Here is an 18,078-nt window from a genome sequence, read left to right on the forward strand (position 1 = left end):
AATCACGCAAATAACCTTAAAACTTTTGCTAAAGCTATTTAGAAATGACGTCACGCGCGCAAATGCCCTTAGTGAGAGGAAGAAGTCATTCAGAAAATTTGACTTTTTCAGCTTTGCTGTGTGAACAAATGTAAAACGAAAAAAGAGCGTCAGACGACGAAACAAAAAAAACCAAGAGCACCGCAATATAGCTTCGCTCAGCTTACAGCTTCGCAGGTATAAAAAAGACAGCGCCCCAATAAAATTCAAATTCTTTGAATAGTTAAAAACCAAGAGCACCGCAATATAGCTTCGCTCAGCTTACAGCTTCGCAGCTATAAAAAAACCGCAGGTATAATATGGATGCTATTGAGCACACAACAATAGTTGCAAAAGTTTAAAAATTGCAAGAGAAGGCTATCAAAATAGCGGATTTTTATAAATGTCAGCTATTTGTCCTCACTAAAATAGGTAGACAACAGGAATGCCTTTGACCAATTAAAAGACGAGTTTCTGAGAAAATACCTTCTCCCTTAGTTGCCATTCTCTTGTGGATAACTTTGAGACATTTCTCATCAAAGCCATCAGCCAGGCGATGCTTCCACAAAAAACCACTAGCGAGAAATGAAAATTTAATTCAAACAAAAAACTAGGCCGAGAATGGCTGTGAATGGATTGGGAAAACCATTTAAAAAAATATCGGATTCGAAAAACCGAAAAAAAAACAGTAAAAATCAGAGTGAAAGTGCCGCATGTGAGCAAAAAAACCACTACCGAGAAACCGAATTTTTGTTCAACCACCGTTTTCTCACTCTACTTTAAAATTGGAGAACAAAAAATCCACGCCGCAAAACCACTAGCTTTTTCGCTCCATTTCCTGCTTCGACGTGACAAAAATCACTACTCCAATTTGACTTCAAAAATGAAAATGTTTGAACGGAAGATCTTAAAAAACATAGCCGGCAGATTGCCGGAATAGCTGCGAAAGAAGACCTGCGTGCCATATGAGAGATAGAAACAGATACAGATCTAAATTGAAAAATCGACGCCACTCAAAAACTAGGAAACATTCAGCGATAAATTAATAAATCTTGTTAAAATTCATTCCACAGAAGCCTCTTATTAGGGACCTTTACTGCACATATGAGTTCCTTTGACCTTAAACAAATTAAAACAACTTAAGTTTTAAAGTGCAAAAGTCATTTTATTGAGTGAGGTAAGTCACGTATAATCAAAATCTTATCACGCAAATAACCTAAAAACTTTTGCTAAAGCTATTTAGAAATGACGTTTGACTTTTTCAGCTTTGCTGTGTGAACAAATGTAAAACGAAAAAAGAGCGTCAGACGACGAAACAAAAAACATAGCAGGACAAGTTCTGACGTACAATTCAAAGAATTTTCATTGACTAAACAAAAAAATAGACCTAGAAAGGACTATGAATGGATTGGGAAAACCATTTAGAAAATCCGATCCAAAAAATCGAAAAAACAGAAAAAAATCAAGCGAAATTGCCGCATGTGAGCAAAAAACCACTAGCGAGAAAGCGAATTTTTGTTCAAACACCGTTTTCTCACTCTACTTTAAATTTAGAGCAAAAAAATTTCACGCCGCAAAACCACTCGCTTTTTCGCTCCATTTCCTGTTTCGGCGTGAACAAAATCACTACTCCAATTCGACTTCAAAAATCATGAAAATGTGAACAGATCTTAAAAAAAGACAGCGCCCGAATACAATTCAAATTCTTTGAATTTTCAAAAAAAAGGAGCGCTATAATAACCGGCTGAGAAGATGAGGGCGGCTATTAATAACACTCTACCGTTAAAAATTTTAACTTATTTTAAATAATATTAGCAAAATTGTGCCAAATTTTAGCAAAACTTACTGAAAATGTGAATAAAACCGTCAAAAATTCACAAAATTTAAACCCCGATAACTCCCAGTAAAACACGAAATTCGAAAAAATCTTTTAAAATCCATATTCCTATATTCTAGGATCTGCGTGCTGTTTACTGATACCACTCATAACGCTCTACGATGAATATATCGATCGGCCAAAATTGACTAAATAAGAAAAAAACCCATTTGAGTATATAGTTCCTCCCTCCCCACTAAAGTTTGGACAATAAATAAAAGGCTAAAATGGAACAAAAAGAGGCGAGAAAAGACAAGTAAAATCTAGCCTTTCAATCAAAACGCAAATCTTTTATAATTACTCACCGGCACTAATTTTAACCTAAATGCAGAGTAGTCAACGAAGGAACAGTTCCGATCAAAAAAGTACAACTATAAATACAAAGTATTTCAAAACAATTAATTAATAGTGCCTCAAAGCATAAACTATTAATAAACCCCCAAATTCAGCTATAAATTTATCAATGCATTAAAAGTGTAAGTACTAGTAATTAGGCTATTAATAATACTAAAGAGCAATTACAATTAATTAGGCAAAATGACAGATTTTATTATAGTTGACGATCAAAATAGCGGTTCAAATTGTTTTGAAATTGATACAACTCACACATTTGGAGTTAAGGTCTAATTCCAGAAGACATTGAGAAAACAATCTATTCGGCATTGAAGGGTATAAAATCTGCGGCAAAAATGACAATAATCCGACACAGCTGCTAAAATCCGTCCAAAAATATGTACCAAGAAACGCGACACCACAATTCGTTCCTAAATAAGAGCGGTTAAATCAACGCATTTCAGACAGCTCAAAAATAGCCCAAAGTAGCCAAAATTCATGTATTAAAATTAAGGCTTCGACGATCAGAAAAGAATTAGCGTCTTTACGACCTCTACAACCTTTACGCCCACCGATTTTGAATAATTTGCTTTCAACAGCACTATCATAAGTTTCTCCAAATCTACGCAACTCACGCTTCTGTTGACGGCGTAATCTTGCCCTTCTTTTATGCCATTTTTCCTGTCAAAAAACTATCTAAGACTTCTGAGTTCAATTTTGGACACAGCAATAAAACAAGATACAATCGATTTCATAATTGAGCTTCGGAACGCACTCCTTTCATGAAATAATAATAATCAAATTCAATTGCACCTCCAAAAAATCAGTTTAACCGTGAGCCAACTTTCACGTTATTTATTAGGACAATCACATCGCACAATCTAAAATATCTATAAAGCAAAGCAGTGAAAAAGAGAAAATTTCTAAGCGAAAGAGTAAGAAAATTAAAGCATGTGCAAATAGATTATATTCACGAAGAGCGTCAATTAAAACATTACATCTTCAAATCAGCTAAGTGATTGAAAAACTGATTCTTAGAGGAAAAAAATGACGTGTTTTATTATAATTGATGAGCGTTATAACGAAAGTACAGGCCCATAATATCAGCAAATAGTTTTTGGAAGTCAGCCAAACCGTTAAAAACCAGAATAACTTGTTTTTGAAGGCTTTAGCTATATTTGGCACCCCAACTTATCGATGACGCATATTTTTGGCGTTGTTGTAAAGAAAAATTCAATGCTTAAGTCACGCTAGACGATAAACTAAGTCAAATAATTCTAACTATAATGAAGATATTATTTATCGGATCCAGCAGACATTAAGAAGAGTGAAGTCAGCTCATTATCAAATAGCAGACCAGCAAAGCTCAAAAACATGCAACACAAAAATTGAAGCTAAAAACATTGCCGGCGGATTGCCGTAAAATGGCCAACGATGACTACACTAAACAGGGACTCAAGTGAACAAATTTCAATGTCCGAGTCAAGCTAGACAATGAACGAGAGAAATCTGCTAATTATCAACTAACAGCAGCAAATATAAAAAACGCAATGCAGCTGAAAACATAGCCAGCGGGTCGCCCGAAAATTGCCAATGTTGACTCCACTTAAAGATGTTGGGATTAAAACAGAAAAAAATGAATAATTGAGGACAGCAATATTTTTTCTAAGTGTCATAAAACGTTCTATTTTTTCTGCAGATCAGCCTCTAAACCAGAAAATCAGTACAATACCAATACCAGATATCAATATACTCTAAGAAACTTTAATATCATAATGCACTAAGTCTGCGCAAACTTTATGCACATATTTCCCGTGTTTTACCAGTTTAAATCGGTTCTTTAACTTCGTTTTTTGACCTTTGAAACAGTGGGCAAAGTCAGAAGCGAAACCTGCAAGTTGTGACTTATGCAAAACAAAAAACGTGATCGGAATGTAAAACCATTTATAAAAAGGAGAGCGCCAAAATAATAGCATCTGAGAGGTGGAGGGCGGCTATTAGTGATATCAATAGCAAGCCAGACGCCAAAATGCAGACTTTCAGATAGTAGGAATAGCCCAGCAGGATAATCTGCCCCAAATGAACAATCCAATGTCTCTCAAGGGATTTCAAACTGCTTTCAAATATCCCGTAGTGTCACGAGGGTCAAAGCATCATTAAATATTATCATCTTTGTAACTTTTCCGGCAAAATATTTGCTGAAGCAACATGATAACTAGAATTGTGCAGACAGGCTACAGAATTCATTCTACGGTTGACGGTGTGAACTTTTTTCTCGTATATGCTTTTTTCCTGACAAAAAGAAGAGCTCATTTCCGGAAACAGCAACAAAACGAGTCATAATTGATCTCAACGATAATGATAATGTGAAATTCTCAGAGCATGCCAGAATAATGGTTTTCACGACTGTCTTACCAGTCAATGACGTAATTACTGCATCCAAAAATTACAAAATTACATCATTTTGTCCAGAGGATTGTGAACTTACTTTCAATTAATTTTATGACAACTATATCATCGAATACAATTCTAATGTTCATAGGAAAACCTTCATTTAGAACTGAGCGTTAGAATTGTGGTGAGCTAATAAATAAAGGCTTTCCAAGAACATAGCTGGCAGATTGCCAGAAAATAGCCGCAAAAGATTCATAGATCGGCAGTCTAAAAAAAACAGTAAAAAAGACAGACCAAAAAAATTCGTCTTTTCATTGGTGGCTGATCTGTTATAATTTGATTAAAAATCTGTATTAGTTATTGCTGCCTCTATTAGCTGATCTCAAATAACCTTCATTTAGAGTGACACACACCCATTTGACCTTATCTCTTTGAATTAAAGTAAATAAAAGTTAATTTCACAGTGAGGAAGTCATTTTTTAGAGTGAGGTAAGTCAAGTGTGACCAAAAATTTAATCACGCGCATGAACAAAAAAACTCGCTCCACTAAGAGCGAAAAATGACGTCACACATGCAATTCAGTTGAAATTGCATGAACGAATGAACAAAAAGTGGCTGTGACGTCATATGGTCGTAACAAAAATCATGACGACGAAATAAAAAAACATAGCAGGACAAGTCCTGACGTTTGATTCAGAGAATTTTCATTGACTAAACAGAAAAACTAGACCAAGAATGGACTATGAGTGAATTGAGAAAACCATTAATAAAAATAAGATAAAAAAATAGGAAAAAAACCAGAAAATCAATGTCAAAATGCCGCATGTGAACAAAAAACCACTAGCGAGAAATGAAAATTCAATTCAAACAAAAAACTAGGCCTAGAATGAGCTGTGAATGGATCGGGAAAACCATTTAGAAAAAAATCCGATCCAAAAAATCGAAAAAAACAGTAAAAATCAGAGTGGAATTGCCGCATGTGAACAAAAAACCACTACCGAGAAATCGAATTTTTGTTCAAACACCATTTTCTCACTCTACTTTAAAATTAGAGCGAAAAAAATTCACGCCGCAAAACCACTCGCTTTTTCGCTCCATTTCCTGTTTCGGCGTGATCAAAATCACCACTCCAATTTGACTTCAAAAATCATGAAAATGTGTGAACAGATCTTGAAAAACATAGCCGGAAGAATTCCGGAAACAACTCGAAGTGAAAATCCATTTAAACGCTATCCAACTACTAATCAAACAAAACGTGCCTTCACTAAATTATGATTATCTTGAAACAAAACCATGAAACAAAAAAGTAAAAACAAAATCAAATCTGTTAAAATATGATAAAAAATCTGATCAAATTTTGTTATAAATTGAGATCCCGAAAAAAATTTTCGCTGCCAAAATAACTTCATCAAAACAACTAGTACTTATAAAAACTACTTATGAGAATTTTGAAAAAAAACTTTAGGCTAAATTATGAAAAAAAAAAAGCTCTTAAAAACAACTTTCACTGAAAAACTGGAAAAAGTTACTAAATTTTTTAATATTTCAAAAGCATATAAATCCCAAGAAAAATTCCCTTCAGCCAATAGGGTATCCAGACGCTCGCAAAATAATAGGCAAGTCATAATAGGCTAAGAAACTTAGCTAAAAACAAAAAAACGAAAAACCGCAAAAAATTAAGAAAAATGGTTCCAATTTTTGCCATACTTTTGTTATATTTCTCAACAAAAAAATGATTCTTACCCACAAAACTCTAACCAATTGATATCACAAATTTGCTCAAGTAGAAGGGGCTTCTTCAATGCCCATTTGAGCCAGTAAAACAAAATAATCGTCAAAAAAACGCAAAAATTAGCCCGAAAATCAGCAAAATCAATGAAAAACCTCCGAATTATCATAAAATTCATATGAATTTCCAGAAATCTTCAAACCACTACCGCAATGAGCCTAAAATTAACACAAAATCATAACCAAACCTCTTAACCAAAAAGAATGAAAAAAACTGCTTTAAAATGCCGCACGTGAACAAAAAAATTTCGCTCGCTTAGAGACAATTTTTTCACACATCAATTTCTCGCTCTCTCAAAAACAGCGGTATGAACAAAAACCACTCTCGTTTCGCTCCGCTCTTCATTTTTGTTCAGCACCAAAATCACTCCAAATTTTTTCACGCGTTTCATTTCCCGCTTCAAAAATCACTCCAATAAAATTGATTAAAAAAAAAGGACTTCTCCAATACTCCTCTTCGAGTCATAAAAAAAGACAGCTCCCCAATACAATTCAAATTCTTTGAATTGTAAAAACCAAGAGCACCGCAATATAGCTTCGCTCAGCTTACAGCTTCGCAGCTATAAAAAAGACAGCGCCCCAATATAATTCAAATTCTTTGAATAGTTAAAAACCAAGAGCACCGCAATATAGCTTCGCTCAGCTTACAGCTTCGCAGCTATAAAAAGACCGCGGGTATAATATGGATGCTATTGAGCACACAACAATAGTTGCAAAAGTTTAAAAATTGCAAGAGAAGGCTATCAAAATGGCGGATTTTTGTAAATGTCAGCTATTTGTCCTCACTAAAATAGGTAGACAACAGGAATGCCTTTGACCATTTAAAAGACGAGTTTCTGAGAAAATACCTTCTCCCTTAGTTGCCATTCTCTTGTGGATAACTTTGAGACATTTCTCATCAAAGCCATCAGCCAGGCGATGCTTCCACAGGCATTTGAGCGTGTTCTGCTCATCATCACAGTATTGACTGATCATGGACTTGCAGGCCCTGTTGAGGACATAATCCTTCTCCTGAACCTTCTCAGGCTCACTTGCCTCCTCCTGCTGTCGCTCGAAAATCTTAGCTCTGCAAGGCTTTGATAGATCCTCTTTGTTTTCTTTCAAGCACTCCAACAGGCGGCCTTTGCCAGATTTCACTTTCTGTTAACAAGTTATCATTTAGTGCTGCGCGTGAAGTATTTGAACCGCAAGATTTCTGGTAAGCATTACATAGTTACAATCATATGTATGCATTTTATAGTTTGTGTTACCAAATTAAAGAAATAGTTCGTATGCATCTAGGCTTTAGGTTCTCATCGCGTGTTTTATACGACTTACGTTGCATAGAGTTTTGATGTCAGCTTTGCAAGTCGTGTAGATTTCTCTGTCCATTTTGACATCCTCATACTGAAAAACAAAAAGACTACATTTCCTGTGCTGTAACCTCAATAATTAATTTCTGTCTTCTCAAGACCATTAAATTATTGGTACTGGCTTGTTAAGTTATTCCCAAGTTAATTACGTTAAGTGAATCAAGAACGCAGAACTCACTTTCTCCTGCAGAGGTCGTTTCAGTTCCTCGCGACACTTCATACTAATCTTCTGATCTCTGTCCTGAATTCTGTCATCACGAATTGTTTTGGAAAGACAAGATACAACTTCGTCCCTAAAAAAGCTCAAACTTTTTTACTACTCTTTTACCCTTTAAGCAAAATTTGAATAAAATTTACCACAAGAAGATTACTAACGGCGAAATAGCAGCAATAAAAGTTTGAACAGTAATGAGCGAGCCAATTTGGAGATAATAATAAACGAGAATGACAGCTAGCTACTAACAAGCAAAATCTGAGCAGATTCAAATTTAGTCAACTTTTCGACTGAGACAAGAGCCTATTTTGTAAATTTTTGTCCACAAGCTTTTGTACTTGGGATGAGCAAGCTTAACAACTCCTAATGATAAACATCATAGCCTGATAATACTTATAAACGGCACGAAAGAGTTCCGATACAGAAGCGTAGGCAGGATTCAAATCATTTTTTCTAGTATAGATTATTTCAGCAAATCAAACGTTAGGTTGTTCTAATTTTAGAAAATGTAAGATTCATAAATTTCCATTTGGTTACGGGCGACTTTGCTCTAAAAATGGGCGAAAGAGGACGATGGAGGGAGGACTCAAGCGTGCGCGGTCGTTGTAGTATGTGGAGGCGCGTGGAGTGAGGGGGTGAGGAAGGGGTGCCTAAAACCGCCAAAACCTACACCATAAACAATAATTTTATGTCTTTTTAGCCGCTACGATGATTTTAACAAGCTATATAATATTTATCAAACGATTATGTCTATCAAAAAATTTATCGTTTTCAAAGAATTTTTGGGACAGCAAAAGAAATCAACAAGACATTGATGTTAAAAATATTTAGTATTTTTTGTTGATATGGAAAAAATTGAGTAACACAAATTATACTGATGAAAACAGCGCCCGGTTCACAATATAAAAAGGACTTTTCCTTATTTCCTGTTGTTACCACTGAAATTTTTAACACGATCAATTCCTAAGAAAAAAACTCGGCTCGACATGATGGGATTAGTAGCAAAAAACTGCAAAGGCAGTCGTTAGTATTCATTTGGCTATATTGATAAATAAAAGCACGTCAAAAACAATCATTACCCTTTGTCTTAAAACTGCTCAATTATTTCCTCTGCAAAGACGGTAACTTTAAACATCCCTGAAATTATCGACTAATCAGTCTATTGTCATTCCTGACCAAGGTGTTTACAAAAAAATTTGCATAATAGAAATGTTGAATTCCTTAAAAACTTTCAACTGAGCAATTCCGTTTTCGTTCAAAACGTTCATGCCACACGCTATAGCCTCAATTACGGAAATGATGCGAAATGTAATAGAATTGCGATATAGGGCTTTTACCTGCATATTTTACAAGGATGATCATGCGATTATTCAAGAATCCGTTTCTTGGGGCAAAATGAATAAACTTATTGCTTTTTCTCTCAGTTAGAAAACCCAATTTAGTCCACGGATCAAAACAGTCGAACACTTGAAATTAATTTAGGTGTTCTTGAAGGATGAAATTTCGGTCCATTGCTTTCTCTTGCTTATCAGTAATCTGCCTAAAAATTGCTAAAAAACACTTTCAAAAATCTTACAAACACTGTTACAAAAATCAAAGAAGATCCAATTTTTTCAACATAAGCCAAAAATTTAGAAGGTTGAAAAGATTTAAAGATTGAAAACTGGTGCTTGAGAAACAAAACCTTAACAAAAAATTAAAATTATGGTATTTATAAGAAATTTTTCAAAAACCAGAAACTTCGCTGCTAGTTGAATTGCTCGAAACGAAGTTTCATTATATTATATCGGAGTTTTCATTTATAAGCATCTTGACTTCAATCTCCATATTGGACACGCTTGCGATCAATTATTAAAATTCAACGGAGGGAACGTTTCAAGCTCAAAATTTCTTTTCAAAATTTTTCAAAATCAAATGCGTAACAGCTATTCCAAACTAGCAAAATCGTATGGCGTTTTATATCGTACAGATCTGCATCAATAACTAAACTATTCACTTTATTGTCTACTAAATGAACGACTATTTTTTCACTGAGAGGAGATAACATTTGTTATCTTTTTCAGCTATACCCTGTCCTCTGTTTTTGATTTATTTCTTGACGCTCTTCTAAAGGAGATCTTTGATCAGATTAAAAAAACGTCACCCTTAGATTTTCTACGAGTTGCCAGTTACAGACCAGTTAAACGGTCATCCGTTAGGTCACTCGCTCATATGGTAAAAATCAAAAATCAAACTCAGAAGTCCTTATGATTTTTGGTTATAAAGATGCATAATTACCTTGCCAAAAAATTGCCAAAAACGGTAGCTAGAAATAACGATTTTTTATTAAAAAAATCGGAACTTCTCTTAGAACACATTAATTCGATAACAAAGATTTTTTTTTGAAGTTATCGTTAGTTATTGCACGTTAGATCTGCAGGGTGTCCGAGGTGGTGAATTGAATTATTATTTGGTAATAATTAATATTCTGCCATCTGAACTCTTAACTAGCCAAAAATATATACCAAAGATTAACAGAAGAAAACACGCACACAAAAGTTCATTAGCAGAGGTGGACAACTCAAGTGAGGTCGCTGTGAATTCTTGGCAAGTCATGGTCAGAAAAAGGACGAAAAAATTCTATTTCTTTTGAAATCAACTAAAATTTTGCATACAAATTTATAGGGTAAAATGTCCTCAAACAGACCCGTGGACACCAGTCTTTATCATCAAAAAGTATAAGAAACTATAATCAAAATTTTAATCAAAAGGGAGGAACATGGTTGAGCTAAGCATAGATATTGATAAAAAGAGAATACATAAAACTCCGTAACTCGCAAAAATTGCCGGCAGATTGCCGCAAAATAGCCGCCTTTGATGCACATTGGGATTGTAACAGAAAAAACGTGACTGTATTCACCGTATTGCGTAATTGACTGCGTGAGAGAATTTAAAATCCATTCAGTAGTAACAGTGAGTGAAATAAGTCAGAAATCAAACGTTAAAATCGTGATTTATGGAAAACGAAACATAGCTGGCAGATTGCCAGAAAATAGCCGCAATAGATTCGTAGATCGGCAGTCTCAAAAAAAACAGTAAAAAAGACAGACCAAAAAAATTTGTCTTTTCATTGAAGGCTGATCTGTTATATTTTGATTAAAAATCTGTATAAGTTATTGCTGCCTCTATTAGCTGATCTCAAATAACCTTCATTTAGAGTGACACACACCCATTTGACCTTATCTCTTTGAATTAAAGTAAATAAAAGTCAATTTCAAAGTGAGGAATTCATTTTTGAGAGTGAGGTAAGTCAAGTGTGACCAAAAATTTAATCACGCGCATGAACAAAAAACCTCGCTCCACTAAAAACGAAAAATGACGTCACACATTCAATTCAGTTGAAATTGCATGAACGAATGAACAAAAAGTGGCTGTGACGTCATATGGTCGTAACAAAAATCATGATCAAATAAAAAACATAGCCGGAAGAATTCCGGAAGCGACTCGAAGCGTAAAAACTTGACAACAACCCTAATTGCAGCTGACACCATTACCTTTTTAAGTAAACCATAAGATCATTACCCCCCCCCCCCCCCCCCCGGTCTGATCTAAAAATTGGTGAAATTTAAACCACTGTCACCAAGAGAAAAAAATGCCGTAAAAATATTTATTATTGAAAACGTTTGGTAAGGTTAAGTGCAAAATAATTAGGATAGTCAAAACACTGATAGTCTCATAAAGCTGACAGAGCTATCAACTGCCCTTAAATAATTCATGATTCTAATCTCAAAAAGATCGCTAAAGCAAACGGCAGATAATAATAACTTAGAAACTAAATTAAATTTTTCAAAAAAATAATGCTCAAAGTTAAGAATCAGAAAACTACTACATTTAGATTTCTCATCACTGCAATTAAAACAAAAACAGCATATATTTTTTATTGTTGTATATATGCTAGACAACATGATTTCAAACTAATTCAAAAATTAAAATAATCATAGAAAAGCAACAGAGTAACATTTAAAGGCAAAAAATCGTTTAAGAACAATACCACGGCCGGAAAAAATACAATTAAAAGTAATAATGAGAAATTCTGGAAAAGGCTTTCTACTAAACTGTTACTACTGCCGTATGTTGAATGAAATCAATTGCAACCCAAAGAAATGACGAAAATCTAAGAAAAAGCCGAAATCATTCAATTTGATAATAACTGAAAAAATCAATATCACCAGTATAAATGTAGGTGTCAGGACAAAGCTAAAATGATACAAGCTAGAATGTGAATAACGTGGACACAATGTAAGGAACACCGTTACAAAGACTAATTCTTGATTTTTGAAAGTTCAAATCAAAGTTTAAAAGTTTTGAAAGTTTAAAAATCAAATTTAAAAAAACAAGAAGAACTAACACCATTTCATTTTTCAGCATTCGAGACATAGAAAAGACAACGAGTCATCCGAGACAGAAATCTATCCTCCTGAACAGATCAAAAAAAGAAAAAGCAGAAATCAAACATACGAAACATTGAAACATTTTGCAAAAAAAGGGGTCAAAAAATTTTTAGGACTGCATTTATAAAAAAAATTTTAACCGTTTTTCAAAAATTTAACGCTAAAAAATATTGACGTTTTTATTGAAACGAAATTAAAGCCCATCATGGTGCACAAAAAGACTAATTCTAGTAATTAGAACCAAAATACAGACAAAAAACAGAAAAATAGAAAACTACCAAAATCGGATAAGCATATGTACAATTTTATAAAACAAAATTACATCGAGGTAAAAAGAGACATTGAGTATATGAATTGTCAACGGGAAGTTGTCATATTGACTGATTTGTGACAAAAAGACGGCTAAAAGATCCAAAAATGAAAATATTAGAAAAAAAGCCAAAAATTAATTAAAATCAAGAAATTTATACCTATTTTGAACTTGAAAAGCGTTTTCAGGCTCTGCAAATCACTGTGCTATTAATTTCCAAGGTTTACATTTCAATATAGCATCGAATAAAAATCATTTCTACAAAAAACCAAATTACAAGCAAAAAATGGGCCACTTAGACAAAAAAACGGCTAAAAACGGTTATCTATGTGCCGTTCAGTCAAAAACTACTTTTCAAAGTCAAAAAGTCATTCACTAAACGCAACGCATGATCAAAAAACTTCTCTCGCTCAGTAAAAATTAGTTCACACCGCAATTTTTCTCACTTTTGCTTTTAGGTCAAAACAGCGTCTGAACGAATAGTACTTCCGGTAAAAAAGAAAGAAAACCAATACTCCTCTTCGAGTCGGAAAAAAACCAAGAGAAGGCCAATAATAGCCCCAGCTATCGCTGTGCGGCTATTAAAAACGTGATCAAAAGGTAAAACAAATTAGAAAAAGAAGATCGCTTAAATAATAGCCGTTGAGAGGCTGACGCCGGCTATTAAGTTAAATTGTAGATCTTAAGAACTCATTGCATTGCCCATGATTTCTATCCCGTTTTTTGCAGAATATGTGATCAGTAAAATTTGAATCAAGCGTTAGTGAGGAGTCAAAAAGGTGGTGTAGATCGACAGGTTAATGAGGGTGCCAGTGGCCGTACTGAGGGTGGTCAAACTCAGATTAAAGACGACCCTTCACACTATGAATATATGTTTCCTCTAAACAGTTTTGGTGAATCGCATACTTAGAGAATAGTAAGGCATAAACTTCTGATACAGCTCCTCAGCCACTTAATGCCAAGCTTTACCTTCTTGCTAAAAATCGGATTAAAAACCACAGGACTAAAATAATTGGTACAAACTTTGTTGGAGGTCAAATAATTAGAGTAAAATTAGTTAGAAACTCTTTGTGAACACATAGATGAGAGCGCAGCAACAAATGTCAGACAATAGAGTAATGTGAGAATAATGTCTCAAATTTGCAGCAATTGAAACAAACCTTCTAACGTTCGATGAATTGCTCTCGAACGACAGGCGGGGCAATTTAACCTGTGATGTGTAGCATCTGTATGAGTAAAAAACGCAGCTTTACAGGAGGCTTGAAACTTGGACCTCCAGGATGCCTGTCCAACATCTTAATAACTAAGCTACAAAAGCTTTATTCTTTTGGTAGCTCATTAGCAATCTTCATTTCAGAAAAGCAACTTAGAAGAAACGCCCAAAACGGTGAAACAAAAGGAAACCGACGACAGCTGAGTCATTATAGGCTAATACTACCACTAAAGTATTTCGCATTTAAATGTTTTTCGACAAGCATTTAACATTAGAACACAGCTGTGGTAGCTTTGTAGACCAAAGAATTTAAAACATAACCGAATAACGTCGGGCGAATTACTCTCAGACTACCGGCGAGCTGTTGGCTTCGTCAGTCGCTAGCTACGTTTTAGTAAGGCTAGCTTAAGCTTGATTCGGCTCTGCAACTTTTAGCCTTGTTAGTAAATAAAATAACTGATGTTTTAAAAATTTCCAAAAATTTTGCAGAGAAAATCTTCAAAGGTATTTTGGTCTATGGAGTTATGTCAAGTAACCCATCTGTAAGACTTGAGAAGCTTCATTGGCCAGTAATAATCGTTAAACTCGGAGAAGGCCAAAAATCTTCAAACTTTAAATTTCAACAAACCTTTAAAAAATCAAAAGATTAAAATCTTCAAAACCATTTTATTGTCTCAAGAGACAATCCAGTATCCCTATTTTAAGCTTTAAACAGCTTCACTGGCTCAAAGATCCATTAACTTGTGACATGATAACAATTTTCCGAAAATGTGGAAATTTTATCAAAAATTGGAGTCATTAAAATTTAGATAACTATTTCATTAAAGTTAAAAACAATGCGACAACAGCTTATCATAAAACCTTGGAGGAATTCCCTAGTACCCTGCTGCCGGAAAAATGATGAAAAATTCGATAAGGTTAAAAAAAATTGAAATAACTGCAAGTATTTTAAAAAAAAATTGCAGATATTTTAATCCTGAAAAACATTCCATTACATCTAGGAGCTATGCATTAACCTATAATCAAACCCTAGAAGAGGTTATGTGGCTCTTGGGGCTGAAGAAACCTAAGAAATGAAAAAATTTCAGAAAAACTTGAATAAAAATTGCAAGTTGCATAAAAAACTGCTAAATTTTGTGATAAAAGTTGAAAACTAATCCATAGTCAAAATATATTTCCCAGAACCTTATTTTCAATCCCTATAGGAGATTTGCTGTTAGATTGAAAAACCTGAGTAATAACAATAAATTTCAAAAAAATGTAGTTTTGTAAAAAAAATTTCTAAAACTCGTAGTGTTGAAATCTTGAACATTCCATTACATTTAAAAACTATACAGTAACCTATTGTCAAATCCTAGAGGAGATTCCTCGGCTCTTTAGGCTGGAGAAACCTAAAAACTGACAAAAAAATTTAAAAAATTTGAAATGCAATTTATCAAAAAAACATCGCTAAAACTTGTCATTTCAAAAAATTGAAAGCTATTCCATGGCAAATAAATTTTTTTTCAATAACTTATTATCAAACCCCTAAGGACGTTTTCTGACCCCTGCGTCTGGAAAGACGTGAACAATGAAAAATAAATGTCAAAAAATTGAAAAAAAAAATTGCACGTTTTGTCAAAATTTGAACGTAGGAAAAATAAAGGTCCAAAAATTTCCAAAAAATTGCACGTTTTGTCAAAAAAAGCTAAAATTTGTGATGTTAAAATGTGGAAACCATTCCACTACCACTGGAAACTATGCAATAACATATTCTAATGAAGCTACGGGGAAAGGGGGTGAACCGGGGCTGATGGGGAGGGAGGGGTGTATGGCCAACAGTGGAGTGGTGGGGGGGGGGGGGGGGCAATAGTGCGGTGGGAGGGGTGGGGGCAATAGTGGGGGTGTCTTCAACCTCTAAGAATTGCCCTTCACACCATAAGCACAGGTCTCCAAAAAAGTTTGAGCTGAAACAGAGCTGAAAGGCTCTAAGAGTACTTAATGCCCGCTGGGCGCTACCTGTTTATCCCGTTTTTGAGGACGAAAAGTCAAATGGGTCAGACGAAAAATCGTTCAAGCAAAAAATTGCATCAAAAAAGACCGACAGGACTAATATAATTGCTACAAACTTCGTTTGAGAGCAATTAACAAGATCAAAAATCACGAAGAAATGTCTCAACTTGACATAGACAAAAATCAACTCATGAAGAAACCTCAAATAACATTCAATTAGATTGAGGCATCCTCATTTGACCCTGAACCTTTAAACTTAAGTAAACATAGCCCACTAATGCCGGACTACTTGCTCTCAAACCACCGGTGAGTGGTCGACTTCGGTTGTAACCAACTAGTGGTTAGAAAGGCTAGCTTAGGAACGAAATTGTGGGCTAAAATGGGGAGGGGTGGCTGGGAGGACTGGACGAGAGGGGGGACCAAATCGCCAGGTGGAGGAGGTTGGACGGTATGAGTGTGTTGGGGGGATGACTGAGGAGGGGCGAGGATGCACGGACAAAAATATATTCAGTTGAGAAATATATTCACAAACTCACTCTTGGAGTTAAATTTGACGACACAACTCAGTCTAAAAACATTAGAACAAAACACAGAACAATGGGGTGAGCCCAGCGTAGGGGGTGGGTCGGGAGCGCTCTGGGTTTTTGATGGAACGATGTGCATGGGGTGGAGATGGGGGTGAAGTGAATCACATTCTTAGAACCGCCCTTCACACCATAAAATTATGTCTTCAAAACAGTTTTATTGAAATGCGTACTTAGAGTGGAGTAAGCCGAAAGGCTCTAGGAGAACTTAATCCTCTCCGCGATTTACCGATTCATCCCCTTTTTGAGGACGAAAAGTCAAAAGCGTAAGACAAAATTACATTAAAAAAAGACAGGACTAATAGTTGTTTCGGCTAATAATAGTTCCTAATCGAAAACAAATCCGAAAAGAGCTAACTTTGATTTTGAATCGGGGCAGTGGCTCTGGACATCTTCGCGACAATTTTTCCTAAATTGCTTGTCAAATTCGAAATCCTTCAGTTGAATCAACTGCATGTGCTCTATTCCTGCTGCACAGATGTCTTGCACATCGGGTTTATTCTTGTTCTTGACCATGCAGTTGAAAAGCTCGCCTTGATTTGTCGTACCTCGTTTCTCTTCCGCGCAGTATCTCTCAATCATAGGCTTGCAAGACCTGAACAACTTTCTATTGATTTCAACTTCTTCTGTTTCCACCTTGGTGTAATTTTTAAGAGCAGCTTTGCAGTCAGGTTCCAAACTTTTCTCGTCATTTCGAGCAGTGTAGATATCTTGCAGACATTCCAGCTCTCGGTGCTTGCCAGTTGTTTCAGGATCAGAACAATACTGAGCCAAATCCGCACGACACTGGAACTCAATGTAGGGGTTCAAGCCAACACGAACGGCTCGACTCTTCATAACACGGATTACTTCGACGGTACATTGATCTGATAACTTGAGGTCCTTCGATTCGTGATTTATGTGGCGGTACAAGCAAGCAAATGTCTCCCCGTGTGTAGATTGGTCACTTGTGGCCCATCTCTGAACATGGCACTTCTCTCGTGCGTCGTCAGCACAGGCTCGGAACAGTCTTCGATCAAGAGCCCAGTCTCTCGCAGTGAAGTAGGAAATCTCTAGAAGAACTTCTGAGCATTCATCTGTCATTGCATTGTCATCGTCAATGAGATCGAACAGACATCCGACCGCATCTTTCTCGTATTGGCTGAAAATTTTAATCAATTAATGAGAAAATTTGAACCAAGAATTTTTGAACGTTCGGTAGTTAAAGAAGCACAACTTGTTCACATAAAACGACGATGCGCAATCGTAGATTTACGCAAAACAACCTGGTATTAAAATCAGAAGGGGTGAAAAGAAACCTCCGCGCAGTGCCATAAAAGGTTTGTACCAATCAGCGCTGCTTCAAGTTAATCTTCAATATACTTAAGCTCTAAATTAAATGGCCAATCTTTGAATACTTCTCAAAAACTGAAGATAAATTATTAGAGCTCATTCATTCGCAAATTGAATCCTCAAAAATGAAAATTAATTAGGCTTCTTTAAGAACAGCGCTGTATTGCATTCAATATTCAATGACTGAGTACATTAGCGTGAAAACCTGCAAGCAGGAGACACAACATGATTGGGAGAAAACT

General features: G+C 35.3%; 1 protein-coding gene across 7 annotated transcripts in view; it reads right to left on the reverse strand.

The window, feature by feature from the left end:
• The window catches only part of LOC142339489 (Golgi apparatus protein 1-like), a 443,079-nt gene that overhangs the window by 46,498 nt on the left and 378,503 nt on the right, over positions 1–18,078 (reverse strand). For all 7 annotated transcript variants that reach the window (XM_075389543.1, XM_075389547.1, XM_075389546.1 and 4 more), the window contains 4 exons: positions 16,863–17,645; positions 7,940–8,054; positions 7,727–7,795; positions 7,258–7,549 (listed from right to left, as the gene is read on the reverse strand). In XM_075389543.1, the coding sequence (XP_075245658.1) occupies positions 7,258–7,549; positions 7,727–7,795; positions 7,940–8,054; positions 16,863–17,645 (1,259 nt within the window). The remainder of the gene's footprint in view (positions 1–7,257; positions 7,550–7,726; positions 7,796–7,939; positions 8,055–16,862; positions 17,646–18,078) is intronic.

Source organism: Convolutriloba macropyga, chromosome 5 (genome assembly GCF_964194025.1).
Source record: "Convolutriloba macropyga chromosome 5, txConMacr16.3, whole genome shotgun sequence".
NCBI classification, from domain to species: Eukaryota; Metazoa; Xenacoelomorpha; order Acoela; family Convolutidae; genus Convolutriloba; species Convolutriloba macropyga.